This window comes from Gallinula chloropus, assembly GCF_964237585.1.
Source record: "Gallinula chloropus genome assembly, chromosome: 2".
NCBI classification, from domain to species: domain Eukaryota; kingdom Metazoa; phylum Chordata; class Aves; order Gruiformes; family Rallidae; genus Gallinula; species Gallinula chloropus.
Genome location: NC_140086.1, coordinates 16,148,509 through 16,172,092, shown reverse-complemented (window position 1 = coordinate 16,172,092; position 23,584 = coordinate 16,148,509). Strand labels below are relative to the sequence as shown.

At 43.2% G+C, this 23,584-nt stretch overlaps 1 protein-coding gene across 1 annotated transcript; it reads left to right on the top strand.

Moving 5' to 3' along the window:
- Nucleotides 1–248: 248 nt before the first annotated feature.
- SLC30A8 (solute carrier family 30 member 8) lies at nt 249–22,392 on the top strand (the record flags this gene model as incomplete). Its single annotated transcript, XM_084280340.1, has 8 exons — nt 249–328; nt 9,263–9,467; nt 13,455–13,593; nt 16,808–16,961; nt 17,477–17,666; nt 18,067–18,172; nt 21,619–21,753; nt 22,247–22,392. The coding sequence occupies 8 exons, from the start codon at nt 249–251 to the stop codon at nt 22,390–22,392; spliced, it is 1,155 nt and encodes a 384-aa protein (XP_084136466.1).
- Between the last annotated feature and the right edge of the window lie 1,192 nt (nt 22,393–23,584).

Below are 23,584 nucleotides of genomic sequence, written 5' to 3'. Positions count from 1 at the left end.
AACCCCGAATCTGACACACTCAGCAAGTTGCTGCTGCTTGGCATCTTAGTGACGCCACCAGAACCAGGACAGCGGCTTTCTCTTGCAGTGGGTTTACTGAGAGGATTATTAAAACCTTTTCATTTTAAAATATTTGGCAAGGACTTCTGCATAAGTTGGGAGGACGTTTTTGCCTGAGTCTGCTTCCAACAGAGAAAGGAGAGTCTAAGGGGGGAAAAAATCCAAGCAGAACCCCACGGACCCTCCTGATGGCTGCCAAAAAGGGTCTTGAAAGAGCTTGCCTTGTGAGTGAGAGGGACACCAAGAAGTACTCCTTGGCCCTAGACAGGTAACACAACTCTCTGCTTCCTTCACTGCCACTATTTTGTCTTTGCGAGCAATATGGAATCACTGATGTGCCAGTGGGCTGCTGAAGTCAAAGTACGGGGAGTTTCACAGCGCATACAGGAAACATCTTTCACCACTTTCAAAATGTTTTGTTTGATTTTTTCCTTCTCAAACTTTCTTATTAAGTGTTTGATGCATTTACTAGACAGCAGCCTGGTGTCGGCATCTGTGATGGATTGAACCAATCTACTGTTGAAGCAAGTGTCTCCTGCTATGTATTTTATAAGCTCAGTAGATTTATTGTAGGATGCAAACCTCATGGATTATCCTGCAATTTTACGCTGAATTATAATAGTGGTATTGACACCATTCAAGGATCCTTCATGCTTGAATGTCTAAATAATCTATTTAGTGTGAAAGAAATGCAATGCTATTAAGGACTTGATACTGCAAAACTTTATTCATGCAGATACTCTGTCACACTTGGAGCTGATGTACCTCCCGTGTGCCAGAGGTCCTGTGAGTAAATGCTTGCTCGAGTGAGGAAAGACCCTCTGAAAACATGATATGCTATAGCCTGGGATAAAAAAAAATGAGTATAAATGTCTGTCACAAAATAGTTTTGCAGTCGAACTTATTTTTATTCTTCCTCTTGACTCAGACCAGCAAGTATTTTTAAAAGAAAATAGCTGCTCAGTTACAGCTTAGCACCTCTTGACATTTCCATTATCTCATTGGTTTTCAGGTTATTTATTGCTTGGCTCTCTGAAAATGCGTGGGACAGAAACTTGGCATGAACACTGTCGGTTCAAATGGAAATCTGTCTCTCCATGTTCTTATACTGGGGTCACTGCCATCATATTTTAGTCATTTGAGTGTCTGGGTTATTATTTAAATATTATTACATGGCTCCATAAATATACATGGCACTGTCCAAAATTACTTTTGTGGTAATATTTATAATCTATAAAGATCCCGCATGAATCTGCAACTCATTTTAGCTACTGAAGATTCAGAGCTTTTTTGATAGTTTGCAATTTACCGGGCACAGCTTCAGCGGTTGAGGTCTTTTGGCCCCTTGCCACCCCTGGGTACAAGGACATCTCTGGACTGTGCTTTTACACAATGTGAGAAGGGGTGCCCTGAGACAGGGAGGAGGCCCGATTTTCCCCTGGATCACGAGGACCAGAGAATATCCCCAGTGAGGAATGGGGGGGGGGCAGTAACCTCCAGTAGCTCATCAAAAAGCTGACTCACCTTCTGGAGGAGTCAATCTCTTTCTGATAATTATTTCTTAATTTAGGATTGAAGTTAGTTGGGGTGAATCGCTGCAACAACTGCAAGTATTGGGCTGATTGCTGCAGATATGCCCAACAGTCCCTGAAGCCTCAGGGCCAGTCCCAAGAGGGCTCCGTAGAAGGGGACCTGAGATGGCTGAGTTACTCCAGTGGTAACACAGCTCCCCAGGAGGAAGAGGACTTGTCCAGGTGTATGGCTTGTGTGCTGCACCTCCTCTTGGTTTTTCTTGTCAGGTGAAGTTTGATGTACAGCAAAACCTAATTACTGCACTCCAGCAATAGTCAGAAATGGCTGCTGAGAGCCAGGGTCTCCTTCCCGTTCAGGAGCTGCTCCCCCTCACAGTCCAGCGACCCAGGGTGTTGGCCCCGAGGCCTGAACCGGTTTGGCAGTGGAGATGCAGCCAGCTGGGTTTGGGCTTGCACAGACCAGCTGCATGCACAGCTTCAGGTGTCTTAAGCCGATCAGTAGCAATAAGCTTATCTTAGCCTTTGGTATAAATTACCACATTTTCCCATTCCCCGTGTGTAGGCTTAATGAACAGCTCTAATGCTTTCAACAGAATTTATTTAGCACACAGATTGTCTATTTCTTTGTCATCCCACATCCTCTTTCTTTTAAATAAATGCCATTATTACAATACACAGAGAACAAAACTGTTTTTATCTTAACCATGTGAGTAGGAAGTCTGAATACAGCCCTGTTCCCTGCGCACAAGGCTGTGGGGGAGAATGTTTTGTACATGTCAAGCCGGTTTGCAGTCACTAGTGGGTTTAGATGCATTGAGCGCTCCCATGCCAAACTTGAAATGCTTGCAAGGGGGTGGGCTTTAACTGAGCTCTCTGAAAATCCAGTCAGCTGTAGCCTTGTAGGACAATTCAGGCTGAAAGGGACTTCAAGAGGTCTCTGATCCAACTTCCTGCTCAAAGTGGGGTCAGCTGAGAGATCAGAAGGTTGCTCAGGCTTTTATATAGTCTAGTCCTGGAAAAAATCTCTCAGGATGGAGACTACATGACCTATCTGGGCAACTGGACTGTTTTCAATGGAATGTAATGACAGGACAAGAGGTAATGGCCTTAAGCTGAAAGAGGGTAGATTAGATGAGATATTAGGAAGAAATTCTTCACCAGAAGAGTGAGTGAGGCCCTGGCACTAGAGAAGCTGTGGCTGCCCCCTCCTTAGCTGTGTTCAAGGCCAGGTTGTATGGGACTGTGGGCAACCTGGTCTAGTGGAGGCCATAGGCAGTGGCATTCCCTTCCAACCTAAACCATTCTATAAATCTATGATTCTACCTTCACAGTCAATATTTTTCTTTATATTCACTCGGAACCTCCCTTGTTTCAATCTATGACCTCATTCTTGTTTCAATCTATGACATCCCCTATGAAGAAAGGCTAAAGGAGCTGGGCTTGTTCAGCCTGGAGAAGAGAAGGCAGCAGGAGGACCACATTGCAGCCTTCCAATCGATACCTGAAGGAAGCAGAGAAACAGAGGGAAATCAGCTTTTTAAAAGCATAGACAATGGCAGGACAAGGGGGAATGGATTAAAGCTAAAGGAAGAAAGGTTTAGATTAGGTATTAGGGGGAAGTTTTTACAGAGAGAGTTGTTAGATGCTGGAACAGGCTGCCCAGAGAGGTGGTGGATGCCCCATCTCTGGGGGTGTTCAAGGCCAGGTTGGACTGGGCCGCAGGCAACCTTGTCTAGATCCAGGTTTGGAGGTTGGTGCCCCTGCCTGTGGCAGGGAGGTTGGAACTGTATGATCCTTGGGGTCCCTTCCAACCCAGACCATTCTGTGATTCTATGATTCTATGATTCATCATCCAGGCACAGCAATAAAGCTCCATCTTCTCAACAACCACCTCAAAAATACTGGCAGGTTTCTGTTAGGTGCTCCTGAAGCACTTTAGACTGGACAAATCCAGTTCCCTCAAGGCAAGTGCTCCAGCCCTCAACCATCCCAGTGGCCCTCTGCTAAACCTGTGGCAGTTTCTGATCTCCCCTATTCTGGGGACTCTGAAACTGGACACTATATTCTAGATGTGATCTCAGAAGTCTGTCCCAGGTGCAGGACTCAGTATTAATCTTTGCTGAATTTCATAAGGCTCTTGTTGGCCCCTTCTTGCACCCTGCCTATGGCAGCCTTGCACTCCACTGTATCAGCTGCACCCTTGGCTTAGCATCATCTGCCAACTTGATCAGGGCACACTCCACCTCCTCCTCCAGGTAATAGAAAAAGATATTACACAGGACTGTTCTCAGGACAGGACACACCTCATCAGCCTTCAGGAAGCATATGAACGATAATCATAACATAATCTGAAGCTGAGCACTCAGAACATCCTGCCTTATGCAAAAATGCTGTCTGTAGGGCATATTGGGTGAGATGCATATCATCTCTCTTTAACATAGGTCTGAATTAGGTGTGTAAGACAATAAGTGTCTTTACAGTCAGTTGTTGTAATGGGAGAGGATAAATTCTTCAGATGATTTATCATTTGTTATGTTATTTTTTATTTGTTATCACCTATCTAGCAATCTAGATAACCATTTATCAAAGTCTAGGGAATATCTTGGCCAAATTCCTGAAATTTTTATGAAAGAAGACAGGCCAGATGATTTAATTACATGCTGATGATAGATTAGCATAACATTGACCAGAAATATTCAATATCTCACTTCATAAACCAGAGGATTTGCATTAGATTGCACCAAGTACACCGTGAACTAGATTTTGCCTTGATCCAGGATGGATTTCTGCATTTCTGATCATGTTCTTTATATGCTGTTATAGTGAGATTTTGAATACCATCACACAAATGAAACTCAAGGCATCTGATCTCCAGGTTTTTGTTTTATTTTTCCTCTGAGACAAGAGACAAGAAAAAAAATAGTGATAAATGATGAAAGCAGGAAAGATACAGAAAACTTTAGGGCTTGTCTTCATGTAAAAGTGTTTAGCACAGGGCATTAACTTGACCTGTAGTTATTCCTATCTGCCAGTGAAGCCTTAGGCTTGCAATTGATTCCTGTCTGCCAGGCTCATACCAGTAGCCAAAAAGTTTGAAACGAGCCTGGGAGATGATTTCTTCAGGTGGGGATTGATTTTCTATAACAAGCATGTAGGGAATATTTTCTGCTTTTTCTGCCTTCTTCCTGCAGGCAGTATGAAAACTCTTAGGGGATCAAAGAGTCCTCATCAAATAAAGGCTTTTCACCACTCCTTTTGCTTTGCTGAAGACAATGCTCAGGAAAACTTCAGGGGTTTCTTGTGACTTCTGAAGGGTTTTGTCTGCAGGCCCTGGGGTTATGTCTCCTTTGTACTGGATTGCTAGCTGGCCCCAGGAGCGTGCAATATTGTAGGGGACTCAGCAAAACCCATCTCAGTGCTTTTGCTTTTCATATTAGGTGGCATAAGGACCCTGTAGAAAACACCTTGTCTGTCCAGTACCGGCCATATGCCACCTCCTTTATGCCCACTTCAGTAATGCCCACTTCATCTCAGAAAGAAAATTGGAACCAAGATAGTAGGAGGCATGAAACAGAAATTAACTAACTAGGACACCAGCTCGGGAAATTGATGGCTCAGGGGTATAGCAATGATACGGAAAATCATGAATGATGGGATGAAGGTAAACGGGGAATGCTCATTCATTATTTCTAACAGTACAAGAACTAATTAAAATATCAGGCAGACAGCTTAAGAGTAACAAAGGATGAATTATTTTTACACAAATCATAATTAAACTGTGGAACTCAACAGTTTCAACTCAGCCTAGTTTGCAGAAGAGAGATCTGCAAGAGGCTGTTAGACCTAAGCTTTGGTTCAGCTTCCAGACTTGTGCAACTGGGGAGCAGTACCACTCTGGACACGCTCCTTTCTTGTACTTTGTCCTTATGCATGCCCTTATGCTCAAAACAGTGTTTGGATACTTGGCTACAGGCACCTTTGGTCTAACTCAGCACAGCTATTGTTAAACTGTTATGCAGAAGGAAATTTATTGACAATACCTTTATGCATATATGGTCAGGGCCTCAAAATGAGATTAAATAAAATAATCATAAGACCAATTCCCATCCAGTACACATCTAAATGTGTGCAAATATATATAAATATTTACCTTTGTTTTGTGCCCACAATACTGTGAAAGGAAAAGGAGAGTATCAACAGCCAGATTATAAACAAGGTCTTAAATGACTTGGAAATATTCAGGATTAGTACATCAGTTGAAATCGGAGTAGTGCCAGCATAAGGGAGGAGACTGGCTTTGATAAATTTTTCTCGGAAGGCATTTTTATTATTCTTTCAGGCACCAAAAAAATCACTGTTTTCCCTTGTGAAGGAGATGTTCTCCTGCGGGAAGTGCAGTGATTTCACATTTTGCTCTTTTGGCTGGGGATCTCATAATGGTCTAGGAGGACAGCAATTATTCCTGTCAGCCTGCAGATCAGGGCACCCGACAGATCAGGTGAAAACAAACAAAAGGAAGTTGTAATCAAAAGCTCTGGCTAATGATTTGTGTGGAATCTGCAATATGTATTAGTATTTTCTCCTTCCCCCCTCCTGGGCATGACTCAGTGGGAGCCTTTCCGTTACATTCCCCCAACTATCCTTTTTACAAAGGAAAGAGAATTTGAAATGGAGAAAAGATTATTTTTTAATCTGTGACTCTGCTTGCAGTGTGCTGGTGCAGAGATCTGATGCTCAAAGGCTACATCTTGCTCTAACACACTCAGAAGGGGTTTATGGTTTGACAGAGCTGATCTCTGCACCTTAAGTTTTTGATTCACACATTTATAAAACTGCCTCTTAGATTCTTTTAATTAGTAGCAGGCTGCTTTGGAAGGGAAAAATAATGGTTACGCACAGGAGCTGGCAGGAGTCTTCCTAACTCATCGGGCCAGATGCTGCTCTGCAAGTTCAAAGGCAGCAGCGAATGCTCACCACCTCTGACAACCAGGCCACTTTTATTTAGATACTCTTTAGACAGAAAAATGTGACATTTGTGGTTTTATGCTGTCTCTGTTTGCTTTTGCATCTGTTCAACAAGATCTGTGGACAGCGCTTTCCCTACCCCTCAGTGACACTCTGATGTTTTGTTAGCTGATGAAGAGACTTGAAGATTAAAAAAGGGAGGGGGAATCACAAAGCGACCTATTTTGTTAACAGCAAGGAAAGGATTTGGTGGCTCAGAAATCTGCAGGGGTAATTTTAGCATCCCTGCCCTGACAGGTTGTTGAACTGATCATGACTGATGTTGTTAAGATGATTTCGACATTCATGTCAGCTGATGAAAATTGACTTAAGGGGAAATTAATTTTACATGCAAACTATAGAAAAGCATTGGAAATTACGTCCAGAGAGGGATCACGAGAAAGAAAAACTTGTATGCCCTGATCTCCAGGGGTGAGTTAGAGAACTACAGTATTTTATTCAACCATCTGGAAGGAATCAATTTGCAGTACTTTCTGAGTCTAATTCATCAGGAAAATACTGTACCTAAGTGACACAGTGCACATGAGGAGCCCAGCCTGGAGAAGGGCTGGCTAGCAGGGACTCCCTCCGGCTGCCAGATGGGCAGCCCATTCTCCAGGCAGCCCAGCTCCCGTTTGCTTGTTGTTGTGGGAAAAATAAAGGAAAACACTGATGGAAGGGCTAAGAAAACTCACTGTCTCCAGGCACCAGGCATTAAATCTGACCAGTTGCTCTTTAAATCTGACCAGTTGCTCTTTCACACAAGCTCCTCATGTACAGGGGGAACCAGTTGCCTCTGCTGAGCAAACAGAGACCACATGGTAACCTGGCTGGGAAGGAAGCTGACTCAGGGGAATGTGTTGCATCCTTGGAACATCTCAATAATATTTACAAAACCATATCCACGCTGATTATCTACAGTTGCAGGGCTTGGCTGCCAAGGTGGGTCAGCTCTTCTTTTGCCAGTCCCCCTATTGAGCATAATGAGGGGATGAGGCATCCGCAGCTCTGCGCCTGCCTGTGCCTCTCACCCGTTGGTGGGTATGGGCTGTGTGGCACCCGGCAGGACTTCGGACCCACTGAGAAGCTGCAGCCCCCTCAGGCTGCCCAAAACGTCAGCTGGGAAAAGCTTGTGAATTCAGTGCAAGTTTTTTTCTTGACACTGACTGCTGCAGGTTGGCAGCCACCAGCTTGATTTCTTTCCAGCAAGATTTTGGAGATCTTGGCATTTTCATAAACAGTTCAGAAATGTTACAGAAAGTCAAGATCCATGTACTTCCCCAAGCACATTTCTCCTTCCTTCACCTGAAGAAACAACTCTCCCTGGTACCAAAGGAAAGACAGGCATAGGGAAAAGAGGCTTTTATTACTGCTGTGGCTAAACTCAGGCCCACATTATTACCCCTGAGCTAATTTCAGATTCAGAAACAGCAGTGGAGTTTGCTGCTCCCAGTCGGCTTGTGGACTACAGCCCCACAAACACCGACCTCAAACAGCTGTGACTCGTAGTTATATGGATATTGCATGTATGCATCTGGGCAGTTTGCCTTTTGGTGCCACAGTGTATTCCCACAGGCCTCAGTACACGGCAGGGGATGTTTTACCAGTATTGGGGTATCACATTAGGAGCATCTGTGGCAGTAGAGGTTGTATCTGAAGAGATAAAAGGGTTTTCAGTTGAGCCTCCTGAGGCAGGGTTTAAGATTTTTTTTGGTGTCATTTGGGCTCTTCTCAGTTGAGAGATAAGGAGAAGGGGATATCCTTGCTCACCAAACCACCTGTCAGCCTCCCCTGGGAGAGTACCTGGGCTGCTCTAATGAAAGCAGCAGATGTCATGGTCATTGGGAGCTCCTGCAGTTGGAATGCGATGTGCTCAGCCCCAGGCCACTATACTCCCACCCCGTATTTCTTGTGCAGGAGCCCTGAGGACAGCACTGAGGGTTTGTGGCAGAGCAGATTTGGCTGGGAAATGACCTTGTGATGGAGCAACGTTCAAAGAGCCACTTCTGCTGATCTCGCCTTTCCATGAAGTCAGTGGCTCAAAGGGATAGTATACTATGGAGAACTGATTTTTTTGATTTTTTAAGTGTCTTTGAAACTTTTGGGCTAATATTTTCTGTGCTCAGGCCCTGCTGGAATATTGATAGTTCTTGTGCTTATGTGGAAATTTGAGAAAAACTGGTCTGCGTGCAAAGAGATGAGATAAATAGCCTTAGTCAATTATGCTTGAGAATAAGAAGTCTGTAATTTTTTATAGTCTTTCTGACAAAGCTGTTTGGAATAGAAAACTGGAATTTTTCATAAAATTGTCTATATGCTATGCTGAATTTTGTTACTATATTCATGAGGTATGAGTTTTTGAAAAACACACGTTGTGCATAAAATACACAGCCTAAGAAAGTCATCCTGTGCTTCATAAACTGCTAAATCATGTAGGAGAGTCCAAAGAGCTGGGAAACAGAGCCAGAGCAGTCATTTCATGTGCAACTCCCTCCCACAGAGCCCTGATTGTGCGAGCAAGCCTCTTCCATGACCTGCTCCACTGTTCCCAATGCTGCTTTTATCCTTCAAAAGCATTAATTACATAGTTTCTGGGGCTGCAGGGCTAGACGCCCTAATACCCAGGGTTTTTCTTTTTTAACCTTCTGTTTCTTTCAATCCCAAAGGATGAGCTGGCATCAGAAAAACTTAAATGAAGAGAGGCAGCAGCAGGAAGCAGAAGTTACTGAAGCTAATCCAGCGTATCACTGTCACAGCTACTCACAGGCCTATGAGAACAGAAAAAGGGAGCAGCATCAAGCCAGGAAGAAGCTCTGTGTAGCATCAGTAATTTGCATCTTCTTCATGATTGCTGAGATTACAGGGGAGTATGTTTGCTCAAAGGGAGCTCAGTATGGTGCCCAGCACAGCCGTGTTCATGCCCTTTTGTATGTGCTCGGAGAGGAGGGACCTGTGATGCATAGAGGTGAACCCACCAGGGATAAAAAACCCACTCCTTTCTCCCGAGTCTTTAAGAGAATTGCAATTTTTAAAGAGAAATAATATGTATTTTTTCTTATATTCATTTAAGGATTGCACCTGGGAAGGAATAAAACATCAGTTAATGGTTGAAACTGTTCTCCCAGTCTTTAAGCTTGGCTAAAAGCAGCTAGTGTGTCTTAGCATCATGTCACAAAAGGTTTCTAAGAAATTGAGTTACGTTTTTTTTAAAAGATTAAAAGATTTTACATGTTTATTCAGGCCAATGAGACCTCAGAACTGAAGAAGGCTGTTAGCAGCAGGATCTGATATTAAATGCAAGTCTTTACAAAATCCAGGGAAATGCAGGGCCAGATTCACCATCTGCTTTTCTCCAGCTAAGTCAATGCATTTATACCAGGGCACGTTTATCTTTTAAATTGGCCTGCTGGTGTGTCTCTGGATCAATGAAAGATTAATCCCCTGTTTAATTAGTCTTTACTTCTGGACCCATCCAACAATATCCAATATAAGTTTTTGGCTCAGTTGTAAAGAATTAGCTTTCATTTTGTCCCACAGATCTGCTCTCTGCATGGCTTCTGTGGTGTTTATATCTACCTAACAATTCCTGGCTCTTTATTTTCCCCCTTTTCACAGTGAGGTGAGGTAAGGTACAGCATGAGGAGCCCACAGACTTTTGCCACATGTGCCCCAGGGGATCTAACAAAAGTTAGCCAGGAAGACCTCTGAAACCCTTGTTTTCCCTGCTTCAGCATCTCTGGAGCCCCATGGTAATGAAAGAGAAAGACTTCCCCATCAGTGAGAAGCGGAGGCACTGCCTTCTTCCCTGGCTGCCAGGCTCAGCGAGGACTTCTCCAGCTCTTCCCTCCCACGTGCTTCATCTGTGTGAAGCTCCGTTGTTTGTAGGCCACATGCATTCTCCCTCTGAAAACCAGTGCATACCACTGATCTCCATACAGTCGTTTCCAGTGCCAGAAGTAATGCATTATTAACAAAACCATATAATCAATGGGCTTAAGTTTGGTGAATGCAACAGTGCTAGAGGATAATTGGAAGGACAGATGATATGTTAACTAAATGTTTCATTTTGCTTAATTAATCATACAGCTTTTTTGCAGTGACAGCTTAAGTAACAGGCTTGAAGACCATTTTGCTTCAGACCATTAAACTCTGACAAACCAGTTATTAACTGCAGTTACAGACAGCAGTCTATGGAGATGTTTTGTAATTATGAACCATGCATTTAATTTTTTTAATCGTTAGGCTAGGCAGCCTGTGCCTGATGATTGACCATTGAGTGACTGACAATTTCTACTGCTTTCTGGTATACAAAGCTGTAAACATCTATTGTGGGTAATAGTAAGTCATAAAGGCCACTTGTTGGGAGTATCGGTGCTGAGCAGTAAAAGCCTGTAACTGTTACGCAGGCTGTACTCTTGAAAAGAACAAATATATTCCCCTTCCTTCTCCTCATAAGGGCAATCAGCTTCCGTGGGCATTATTATGCTAAACAGAAGAAACAAAGCTGCACCACTCTCGGAGAGGTTGGAAAGTTCTATTTCTTTGAATCCCTAAATCTTTCCCCCTTTTTTTTTTTTCCTGAAGCCATCTGTGCTGGCCCTTACTACATTCCCAAAAGGGAGACTGTTGGCGGAGGCCAACACACCAACTGTCTCCATAAGACTTTTCTTCTAATGCAGATCCACCATGGTCTCCACAGATTTGGAGATACGGTGGCGAAGGACCAAACGTGGATTTCAAAGCACTTTGTTTCCATTTGGACAATAGAAAGAGAGGCAAACCACAGGTGTCTTCACGTCAAAAAGTAACATGAAGACTTGACCAGGTTGCTAAGAGAAGCAGACTGAGGTCTCAGAAACTCACCCAAGGCATCAGTCATGCCAGAGATAGATACATAACATAATAATTTGCCAACATTCTTCAAAGATGGCAGGCTGGAAGCAAGCTTTTGTAATCCCGTCCCACAGAACGTGGAAACACAGTATCTGGGATACAACAGGGCTTTGCAGGCAGTTCGTGCTCTACATATTTGCTTGCTGAAAGATAGCTGATGCCTTGGTTGTTAACATCTGTGCCCTGTCAGACAAGCCTGCTTCCCTCTGCTGTGCAAAATCGCTTCCCGCTTGGTGAACAGCTACCCTGCGAACAGTGAAAGCCCAGGAGCTGCGTCATGGCCTGAAAGCGTACGTGCAATTGCACCTGCTCTTGTTCTGGGAAATCCCCATTCTGCTGAATTTTTCATTTCACTGCAAGGAATGAGATGCCCCCAGATTCCGCAGCCATGTTTGCTCCCTTTCGGGAAGCAACTTTCAGGCAGCTATAAATGGGATGAAGAAAAACAGTGTATGCCCCACATGTGCAATACACATTCTCCTGTGGTGGCCCAAACCAGAGAGTATTGGGGATTCTAATCTAAAATCTGCATATGGGAGGAAGCTAAACAGACAGCCCATCCTGCTGGCATGAAGAATTTCCACCTATAAGGAAACAAGAGATATGTCTATGTGTCCCTTTGGCAACGGTATCTTGCCAAAAGTTTGAATGAGGCATTTTATGTTGCTTTTCAGGATTTGATTCTTATATGGGTTGTGGTCAGGAGAAACAGGTGAGCTGAAATTAAATTAAATAACTGAAGAATCACAGAATCAGGTTGGGATTTGAAGGGACCTCTGGAGATCATCTAGTCCAACCCCCTGCCAGAGCAGGATCACCTAGAGCAGGCTGCACTGGACAGCATCCAGGCAGGTTTTGAATGTCTCCAGAGAACTCCACAACCTCTCTGGGCAGCCTGTCCCAGTGCTCTGCTACCTACAGTAAAGAAGTTCCTCCTTGTGTTTAGGTGGAACCTCCTATATTCAAGTTTATGCCCACTGCCTTCAGTCAAACACAGAAACTAGATGTTTTGGCTCTATTATTTCACATTTCCATTTTCCTATATTTTCACACCGATGGAAAGATTCCCCTGCTGCAACAAGTTGGCAGAACAGCTTCCTGCCTGTGATTCTTCTCTTCTCTTGCAGCCGCCGGCATCTGGGGTAGTTTAGAGCAATCTTTTAGTTTCTTTGGATTTGCTTTTAAGCCCTGAGACATAGTTAGAAGAATTTGGCAAAATAATATTTGGCTTACTCGGTAAAACAAATGTGGTTTCAGACATGCTAACCCCCCAAAGTAAAATGTCTTTCAGATGCATTTTCCCAACTCTTTCAGGAAAAAGAAATCATTCATTAAAGATGCAAAATGATAGATTAGTCCTGCAAACAGAGTCGTTTTCTCTATGCTCAGTTGTTTATCACAGGTCTTTTACTGGGACCTTTCCTTTTACTCCCATTTTAGTGTTGCCTGTGACAAATAAACAGTCAGGCATCCAGCCATCCAAAAGTCAGGAGGAACATGGTTATTTTCCTCTAGCAAATAGGAAATGAATCCCATAAGCTAAGTCTCTAAGGTTTTGTGCAAACATAAAAATATCAGTGATCTGTGAGGAGATAGTGGGAGAATATTGGAAATGTGATCTCTAATACTGCTTCTCATTGAGAAATCTGATATTGATATAGTCATAGTAAAATGGTCCAATAGTAACAAAACCAGAGCATTAATGTATCACAACTTTCAGTGTCTCTCAGGACTCTCCCTCTTGCTCTCTGACAAAGAAAATCACCTTATTGCTTTCTAATACTTTCGCTGAATGAATGAGGTACCAATGAAACTATCTTTGAAGAGTTTTGAGTCATGTCTGTGATCACTGAGAACTGAATGTTCCCTTTAATTCACAGCAAAGCAAGTCTGGAGTGTGACCTGGTCGCCTCAAACTTGTGACCAGAGCCATGATACAGATGTGTGTTTCACACAGGTGGGCAGATTGCTGGGAGCCTGGCAGTGATCACCGATGCAGCGCACATCCTGGTGGACCTCACCAGCTTCCTGATCAGCCTCTTCTCACTGTGGCTTGCCTCCAAACCTCCCACCAAACAGTTAACTTTTGGGTGGCACCGAGCAGGTAGAAAATGTGTCACAGTATAAACATGTGGAATGGGAAAGGGAAGTCATCATAGCCAGGGACTGGAAAACATGCCAATGTCAAACATGGGTCTGCAGTTTTAGAGATAGTGCACTAATGCTCTCAAAGGACACGTGACAAACAGCAAGCCAGTTTGGAAGATGTAAAAAGCACAGTCATTTCTTATCTACAGACACCTAAGTATCAATGCCTATGTAGAAGTGAGAACATCTAAGCACAAGTTCCAAATTTCTGGTATGTTCCACAGTAACCTAGGGTCCATTCAGCTGTCTAACCATGGAGGTCTAGTGCTACATACTTAGGGTGTCTGAGACACATGGGAATGGCAGCTAGTGCACAAGACCCACAGGACACTGCACGGGATGTCAAGAACAAGATGAGAGAGTCTCAAATGCCAACAGGCACTGGTTGTTAAAAAACTGGGATGTGTTCCCAGACAGTCAGTGGAGCAGGAAGCAGTGTGAATCACCATTAATCTGATGTCCATAGTCCACGACGGGAGCTTAGACACCTACCTCAGACCTACACGTAGACATTTTAATTTAGTTGCTGGAAGTTAATCCCACGCTGAGTGTTTTAGGGCTCAATTTAATTGCTCATATAGAAAGGATTAGTGCTATTTGAAATGTCCTTGTGTATCCCACAGTCTCCAACTGCCACTCTAGAAGGCTGTGGGTGATCTGAACATCATGTGTCAAATCATACATGGAGATGTCAGTGTATCTCAAAAGTCTCTAGACACCTATGCACTCTCTCAGATGAGAAATGCATCAAGAATGCTCAATGTGTCCATTCTACCACCTCTGATGAAAACAGGCTGCTGTTTTTATCATTTACATTTACTATGACTGAAGCACAGGCCAGCATTATGCAGCTAACACACAGCTGAATTTTGCAGCCTTAGCAAACTACTACTTACCGCCAGTTGATCCATAATTACATTTTGTGTTGATGCTTTCTTAGCCTGGGAATAAAGGAAAGTAAAGAGAGACTCCTCTCTTGCTGACAAGATGGCAGGTAGGTCCAGCCACATTGTGTAACTTCACCCTCGGCCTGTGGAAGATTTTTTAGGTTTTTGTCTCTGCAGTGCAAGAACTTCAAAACCAATCTTCTGTTGCCCTTTTATCCTGGCAGCAGAGAGAGCCCTGCACCAAATCTCAGTGGCTGCTCAATTGCATTCCATGATAGTTATCCTGTTTCTTGCGTATTTTCCCAACTTATTTCCAGTGTAGTAGGTGGGTTCCTAAACAGAGTATCTGAGAGCAGTCAAGTGGGTGTCAGAGTCATTGTGTGCTGACTGCCAAAGTTGGCAGGCTGCAGTCAAAGGCTGCAGCCCTTGATGATGTTGGAATCTGTTTTTTCACATCTTTCCTCAGACTGGTAGGTAGGGTTTGTGATGCAAAGACTGGTAGGACAGTGCCCAGTTTTATCAGGAGCCATCTGAATGCCTCCTGTCTTCCATGCCAGACCCAGGCAGCAGAATCAGTCAAGACAGCAGTTCCACACAATCCTTTGGCTTTCAGATACTTTCAGCAATGTGGCTGGAAGGATAATATAGAAGGAGATTGATAGTATGAGCCAGACCTATTTCCAGGTAGGAAAGCTCTCTTCAACCTCAATTTCTTTATCCCTGGTATGATTCAGTTTCCCAAACAATCCTGTACTGTTATTTGCTGTGCTCTGTTAGCGCTAGCAGTTCTGAGGAAATGTAGCTGAGAACATCTTCAGTAAAACATTCAGAAATGCTGAACTTGTCTGTTACCTTAGCTAAACTTTTGCTAAGATGCGGCTCTGAAAGGGAATGCATGTTTTCACCTGTGTAGGTAAAGATGACCTCTAACATTTTCAGCTGTGGATTATATACACACATGCACATGGAGATTCATGCAGGTGTTCGCAAAAGCTGTCAGCTCCTTTCACAGCAATGATAGCATGCCCATCAGCACCCTCAGATGGGCCAGGTTTTCAGGGCTTCACCCTGTAACTTGCAGAAACTATAAATGCCAGGTTTACCAGAAAACATCAATATCATGCTTTATGTTAGCTTCTCTCTACTTCTAAGCAGATCTAGATTTCCCCATCAGCACGCTTTTGTTTGTTCTTTGTCAGTTTTAGACAGAATGGTTACTTTGATAAGCATCTGGAGCCTGGACTGCTGCAAAATGTGTGACCCTTAGAAAAATATATTCACAGTCATAAGTAGAGTTTCGACTGCTGTCACGAACTGACAGTGGAGGCTGTGCTCTCTCTGGCTATCTACTGCCTTTCACTTCACTCCTGCAAACTTTCATTTTCTTGGGTGTCATCTCAGTTGTGCTCATAAAATGCCCCATTTACGTGTTCAAGCCACATGGCAATTACTAGTCCCACATCCTATTAAAAGCATGCTGCACGTCCCTACGAACATCCCCAGACCTTGCCTATGGCAGTGCAATAAGAGGTGGCCTTGAGGACAGGATTTATTTGAGCCCAACTCAGAGCCAATAGAGACAAAATTAAATTTTGTTGCCCCAGGGAAAAAATAATTTCTTTTGTCCTTATCACTCCTGGCATCACAAAAATTACTTTGTGGCATTGGCTGGATGAGTCCCAGGGGTGAGGAGGGAGAGATTTTGCTGGCAGGACATCATCAGGGGCTGTCTAAGTGTGATGAGAGGTGTGTAGAAACAGGAGAGGCTATTGGAGGGGTATTATTTGTGCCAGTGGGCTTAGGTGAGCTCCTTACCTCCAACCTCTGCTTCCATGACTAAAATAATTTTGTTAGGGAAGGGGGGCTGGTTCCTGGGGCAGGAACCATACCACCAGACCGAGGCAATTCAAGGTGTAAAAACTTGCCTTTTTTATCCCTCCTTACCTTTACAACTCCTCTTGCTCCTTCCCAAACTCCCCAAACAATCTTTTTCATCTCTCCGATTTCTCCAGTTGCTGCATGAACTCGGCACTGGAACAGGCACAAAAGTACGAGTAGATAGAAGAGGGTTAGGTCACCACACGCATAGGGCTGCCCTGGGCAGCCTCTGGGCTTGTTACAACCAGGAAGTGTTTTGGTCGACTGTTTGTGAGTGTCAAGACTGCCAATAAACAAGAAGTAACTCTCCTGGCTATAAAGCTTGCAAACCTGGAACTATTTCCATCAATCCTTTAAAATCCCTCACGTTTCTGTTAAAATAAGATTTTTTTTTTAAATTCCTAGAAATGCTGGGAGCTTTGATATCGATGATAATAATTTGGATGGCAACTGGTGTGCTGACGTATTTGGCTAGCATGAGGCTGCTACACCCTGATTATGATATTGATGCTACAGTGATGCTCATTACCTCTGCCTGTGCCGTGTTCGCCAACATCCTGTAAGTTACTTTGTTTTCCTCTCCATGTAACTTTTGAGCCTTGAACCTGGTGCTATATTTTAATAAAAAAACCAATAAAGATATATTAGTCTCAAAAATATTATTTATGGGTTTCATGAGAGTATGGAAAGAGGCAGAGAAGAAAGATCCTGCTTCTCATCAAAGGCTGTAATTGCTATCCTCCACTCCGCTAGCTGCCACACTGGGAAGGAAATTATAAATGCATAAACTCCAGGAAAAGATTAATCTCCATCTCACTTTTTATTAGCTGTCAGAACATTCAAGAACTCTCTAGAAAATGAGGCATCATTAATTCCCCTGTCCACAGACTTGTTTGTATGCAAAACACTGAAAGCATTTAGGAATTATCTGCTTATCCACTCTGTATTTTCACCTAATGTGTCTGATTTTAGTGTTCAGTGCTCAGGAATGAGAGGAGTGATGACGTGTGTGCCATCGCTGCTTTCAGAGATGCAATAACCCCACTGATGTTTGCAGCTTTACATCTCTTGCAGACTAAGCCTGATTCTGCACCAGACCAGCCACGGCCACAGCCATGGGGCACAAACCAGGGAGCACGTATCAGCCCCTCTGGAAAAGCCAGCTCTGAGCAATGCCAGTCTGCGGGCAGCCTTCGTGCATGCCATCGGAGATCTATTCCAGAGTGTTAGTGTGCTAATTAGTGCACTTATCATCTTCTTTAAGGTTAGTTTTATTAGTTCACTTGCCTTCTTTGCAATTAAGGGTAACAGTTCTTTTCATAGCATTGTGACACTCGGTACTATGTAAATATTTTCTTTGTCTTAATGATATATATTGTAATTTAATCCGAGACAATTATACTTATTCTTGGGAACTGAAATGACTGCTGAGAGTGTAACGCCTGCTTCTTGGTGTTTCAACTGCAAGGAGGATACTTCCATGTGTCTTTCTTCATCAGTGGTGCCTTCATTCCCAGTGCTGCGGCTCCCTAACTGGCAAGGATGTCAGCACTGATCCTGCACTAGATGAATGGAGTATATTATTCTTTGAGATTAACTAATTAAAAATTACAATAACAAAAAATAATAATACTAACGAAGTGATGTGTTCATATTTTTTCTAGCCAGAATACAAAATAGCTGACCCAATCTGCACATTTGTGTTTTCCATCTTTGTTTTGGCAACCACCATCACCATTTTAAGAGATATTTTGATTGTGTTAATGGAAGGTAGGACCTGATTCCAGAATCAGTACAGCTATATTTTGGCTTTTTTCTCTTTCGTTTTGCATGACACTTGTACTCTCTCACAAAAGTATGATAGCACGTCTGTATCTGTTTCCAACATTCTTGTAACTCTGATCACACTTTAATCCTAATTACAATTTTAATTACAACTGTTTTCTACCATTGCACTAGAAGATTTATACATATGCCAGTTTTCATAGCAATCTGTGTACTGGCATTTTGCTAATGAACTCCCAATGTCTTCCTGAAACGGAGTTGCTTTTATTTGTCACATTCATAGCGTTGCTTCTTATCACCCCTTTCCTTACGAGAGGCCTACTCGCTTTGTGTAATTCCTTTACCCATGTGAAATACAAACCTCTGCCAAAAAAAGACCAAGGAAAAAAAAAGACTGTGCTTTGAACTGTGTCCATGAAATAGGCTGAGTGCAAGAAGCAGAAGTTTAAAAGATTTTTAGTTACACCAGCCCAGAAAAGCAAGATGATGGAGCTTTCCTGTTCTGCTCGGGTGCAAGGGAATAGACAATCCTCAGCACATCATCAGCAAGAAGAGCCAGAGCTAGCAATATTTAATCCCATCAGCTATGGGCCTGAACATTTGATTTGCAAGGCCAAATGACTTGAGCGGTCATAGTGTTTTTGTCTTCCTTGCACTGAATAATATAATGCAATCTTTCTCAGCTATGAAGACATAGAGATTAAAGGGAAATGGAACCCTAACAGCGGAGGTTCGAATTGGTACGTTACTTGGTGCGACTGTGTGGCTGTTTTCTTCTCTTTTCTTCGTCCCTACTTCTGTGCCAAGAGAGAAAATTTCCAATACTGTTCTACAGTAAACCTTCATTCTAGGGTTGGTTTGCTTTCAGCTGGTGAGATAGAGATACATTTGTGTAGGAGATAGAGCGCAGCAACTAAGCTGCCAGAAAACCCCCAGAAGATCTCTTGATTACTGAAAATTGAAAAAAGAAACTACCAGGAAGATGTGGCCATCCCTGGCACCCAGGGATCTCTTTCTCAGAGCACTGATTCCCAGCTTCCTCAAGCCATGCTGACATGCCAAAACCAGCACTGCTTTGTTCCCCTCTGCAGAAAGCCCTGTTAGTCTGTCCTTCTGGGGACATCTCCTACCTCCTGATTATCATATTCTGCCCAGAATTTTCTACAGAGAAATTGAATGTTCAATGTGGTGTTGGAGGTGGCTCTTCCTCCATGCATCCAGCCTGTCCCGGGGTGTCAGCCTTACAGCTCCTGAGAGTCATGAGGGTACTGACTGTTCATGGCTTTCTCTGAAGAGCACGTGCATGTCAGCATCATATTCAACTAAGTCAGTACTCCATATAGCTTATTATTGTTTTAATAAGCAGATAGCATACAACACCAAGGTTGTTAATGATTATAAATAATTATCAGTTATGGTATGAAAGACACGTGGCATTAAAAATATTTTGCAAGTGAATCATTGTGAGCGCAGAGATGCATTTCCAAACTCCCATGTCTCACTCAGAATCACAGAATCACAAGGTTGGAAAAGACCTTTGAAGATCATTGAGTCCAACTGTTCCCATTCTAAGCTAAAGCATATCCCTAAGTACCTCATCTACCCTTTTTTTAAACACATCCAGGGAAGGTGACTCAACCACCTCCCTGGGCAGCCTGTTCCAGGCCCTGACAACTCTTTCAGTAAAAAATTTTTTTCTAATAACTAATCTAAACCTGCCCTGGTGCAGCTTTGTGCCATTTCCCCTTGTCCTATCTCCTGTCACCTGCCTGAAGAGACCATTGCCAACCTCTCTACAACCTCCTGTCAAGTAGTTGTAACCAGTGATAAGGTCTCCCCGCAGCCTCCTCTTCTCCAGACTAAACATCCCCAGCTCCCTCAGCTGCTCCTCAAATGATTTTCCCTCCAGCCCCTTCACCAACCTGGTTGCCCTTCTCTGGACATGCTTGAGGACCTCAATGTTCTTTTTATGGTGAGGGGCCCAGAACTGGACAAAGTACTTGAGGTGCAGCCTCACCAATGCTGAGTACAGGGGCACAATCACCTCTCTAGACTCCAGGGAAGATCTGTAATTAAATTCCTTAGTCAAATTTGTAATTAGATTAAACTCTGAATTTCATATAGCAACTCACCCCATCACAACTTTCCTCACTATGAATGAGAGTCATCGTCAGACACAGATACAGACTGGGAGAAGAGCTTCTTGAGAGTAGCCCTGCTGAGAAGGACTTGGGGATTGTGGTGGATGAGAAGCTTGACATGAGCCAGCAGTGTGCTCTTGCAGCTCGTAGGGCCAATGGTATCCTGGGATCCATCAGGAGAGGAGTGGCCAGCAGGGACAAGGAGGTGATTGTCCCTCTCTACTCTGCCCTCATGAGGCCCCATCTGGAGTACTGTGTCCAGATCTGGGGCCCCCATTAGAAGAAGGATGTGGAACTGTTGGAGAGGGTTCAGAGGAGGCCACAAGGATGATTAGAGGGCTGGAGCACCTGCCCTACAAAGAGAGGCTGAGGGAACTGGGCTTGTTCAGCCTGGAGAAGAGAAGGCTGCGGGGGGACCTCATTGCAGCCTTCCAGTACCTGAAGGGAGTTTATAAGCAGGAGGGGATTGAACTTTTTAAAAGAGCAGATAATGGCAGGACAAGGGGGAATGGACTAAAGCTAAAGGAGGGAAGGTTTAGATTAGATATTAGGGGGAAGTTTTTTACAGAAAGAGTGGTGAGGTGCTGGAACAGGCTACCCAGAGAAGTAGTGGATGCCCTGTCCCTGGAGGTGTTCAAGGCCAGGTTGGATGGGGCCCTGGGCAGCCTTGTGTAGCTCCAGGCCTGGAGGTTGGTGTCCCTGCCTGTGGCAGGGGGGTTGGAGCTCTATGATCCTTGGGGTCCCTTCCAACCCAGACCATTCTATGATTCTATGATTCTATGATCGTCATGTTTTGTAAGAAGGAAAACAGTCACCCATCTACGCATTAACTAGGCCTGGGATCTAATCTCACCTAAGATTCGTGGGTCAAACCATTTAATCTTTATGTTTATCTTTCCCTCTCCTAAACAGATGCATCTGTATTTTGTAAATTTATTAAGGACAGAATTGCTCAGACTTGTTCAGCTGATGCCATAAAATCCACACTCATAAAAGATGTCAGTGCAAAACTATTGCCAGATCTGGACAAAGAGCTCACTTCCCTACGTAAACTGTACCCTCAGAGTATCTCTTAAGATGTGCCTGAGTCTCATTATTCCATGGAGAAGTATAAAACAGGGGATAGGATTAAATTTCACAATGAACCCTGAAATAGATAGTCTTTCTAAAGCATATAATATTTTAATAAAAAATTACATATCTAACTGAAGGTTCATGATGCATTTTCCTCTAGTGATCATCGTTCTTCCTTCTTTAAAATATGTTTTTTCCCCAATTTCTCCTTTTAAGGAACAGCAAAAGGACTTACTTATGATGCAGTGAAAGCAAGAATTTTAGCAGTTGAGAAAGTAAAGTCTGTTCACAACCTTCATCTTTGGTCTCTGACAATGAATCAAACTATTCTATCTGCTCATGTTGCCACAGGTCAGTAAATTTCTGTAAACAGGAAGTAACTATTCAGCTGCTGACTAGTAAAGGTCAGTTTCTCCTGATTGGGATACAGCTGACTCTATATCTGTTGCTTGTTAAAACGAATGTCATCATGTTGTTGGAAAAATAACAACAGCAACAACAAAGCTCTCAAATCCTCCTCTCAGAAATACTGCCAACACAACAGAGACCCCTGCTTAGCCCAAAACTTGAAAACTGCAGGGGCTGTGGAGCAAGTAAGTAAACTACAAGACATTTTAAATAAATAAGAAGAATTAGACTCAGGCTGTATTTTCCTCACAATATCAAATAGATTTTGAAGTGGCTTTGTCTACCTTGAAAACTGTTGATCACTGTAAGAAAAACTAACAGGGCAAATCTGCATTCCTGATGCATAGTTTGTGAGCAGTTTCTGTCAGTAAACTCTTACTCTTCTTTAAAGTATTCTAGTGTATAAATTTTATTATTTTCTGCTTGCTACCTGTAGCAGACACAGTGGACAGCCAGAGGATTTTGAGAGATGTTTCCCAAGCTCTGTTTGAGCACTACAGCTTCCACTCCATCACCATTCAGATTGAATCAGGAGAGGATCAGAAACGAGACTGCGTCTTCTGTCAAGACCCCAGAGATTAATGGGACCAGCAGTGTGCTGTGCAAAATAATGATCATCCCTCTTACAGGTCACAGAGACTATATGTGCTGATTGTATGTAATTGATTAACAACAAAGGATAATTAACTGAACTAAAAAGCCCTCCCACAGAATAGTGCATGGACCTTTGTTTGCTGGCACCATCCACCAGAAGAGAACATGTATTAGATCCATCCATCAGCTAGATTACCTGTCCATCAATGGTTACTTTAAATTAAAAGAGAAAGTGTCTAAGTTATTCTTGAGTAGAGTGGCAGACTAGAAGCAAAGCATCATTTATATGAGTGCCGGTCTGTAATTACAGGTAACAAAAAACTAATCAACCTTCAAATTAACAACAGACCAATAATCACAAAATGTAATGAAATGTAAGTTTGGTGTTAGCAAAGCTCAACACTTACTTAAGGTAATTGAGGCAATTTAAATTAGGACGAGGGATGAAGAGATCTGGGAAGGAAAGAGATGGGGACGTGCTTTCCCTGCCTTCAGGCTGGCTCATCCTCCAGCATATTAAGAGAAGTATCAGATGTGCACCATATTTTCCAGCATGGATCACAAAAGGACTCAGTCCATTCACATTTGGCATATAGTCCTTTGTCTTTTAGCTAGCCCTATCTACTTTCTGTCTAACCTTCAGCCCAACTCTTCTCTGCCAAACATGAACAGTATTTGCTACTGTCAAGACATATTTATCACATCACAGAATCACAAGGTTGGAAAAGACCTTTAAGATCATCAAGTCCAACGGTTCCCGTCACGGCAAGTGCTGATGGAACATTTGTAGTGGATTATTGTGTGTCCATGTCCCAAGTTACCACTGAGTCATGACAATAAAGCAGACCAGGAGCTTGAGAAAAAATAAAAATAATTACGATAAGGGAAGACTGGAGACTACTGTGAACACCACTTCTAATGTTCTTTGTAGTATGTACTGTGGGATGTTACCCAACCATGCTACATCCATGAAGTTATATCAGATAGTTAAAGACCTTTTGACATATCACACTGTACCGAGAAAGGACCTGCCTCTCCTCCAGGCAGCTAGTCCCCAGATTTCCTAACAGAATGTGTTGAATCTTCCTCTTCTGCAAATCTGTCAATGGTTTCAGCAGAAATAGGAACAAAGAGTCAGGTCTCGCTGCAGGGCCTCTATTTTTGTCCCATAAACTGAAAT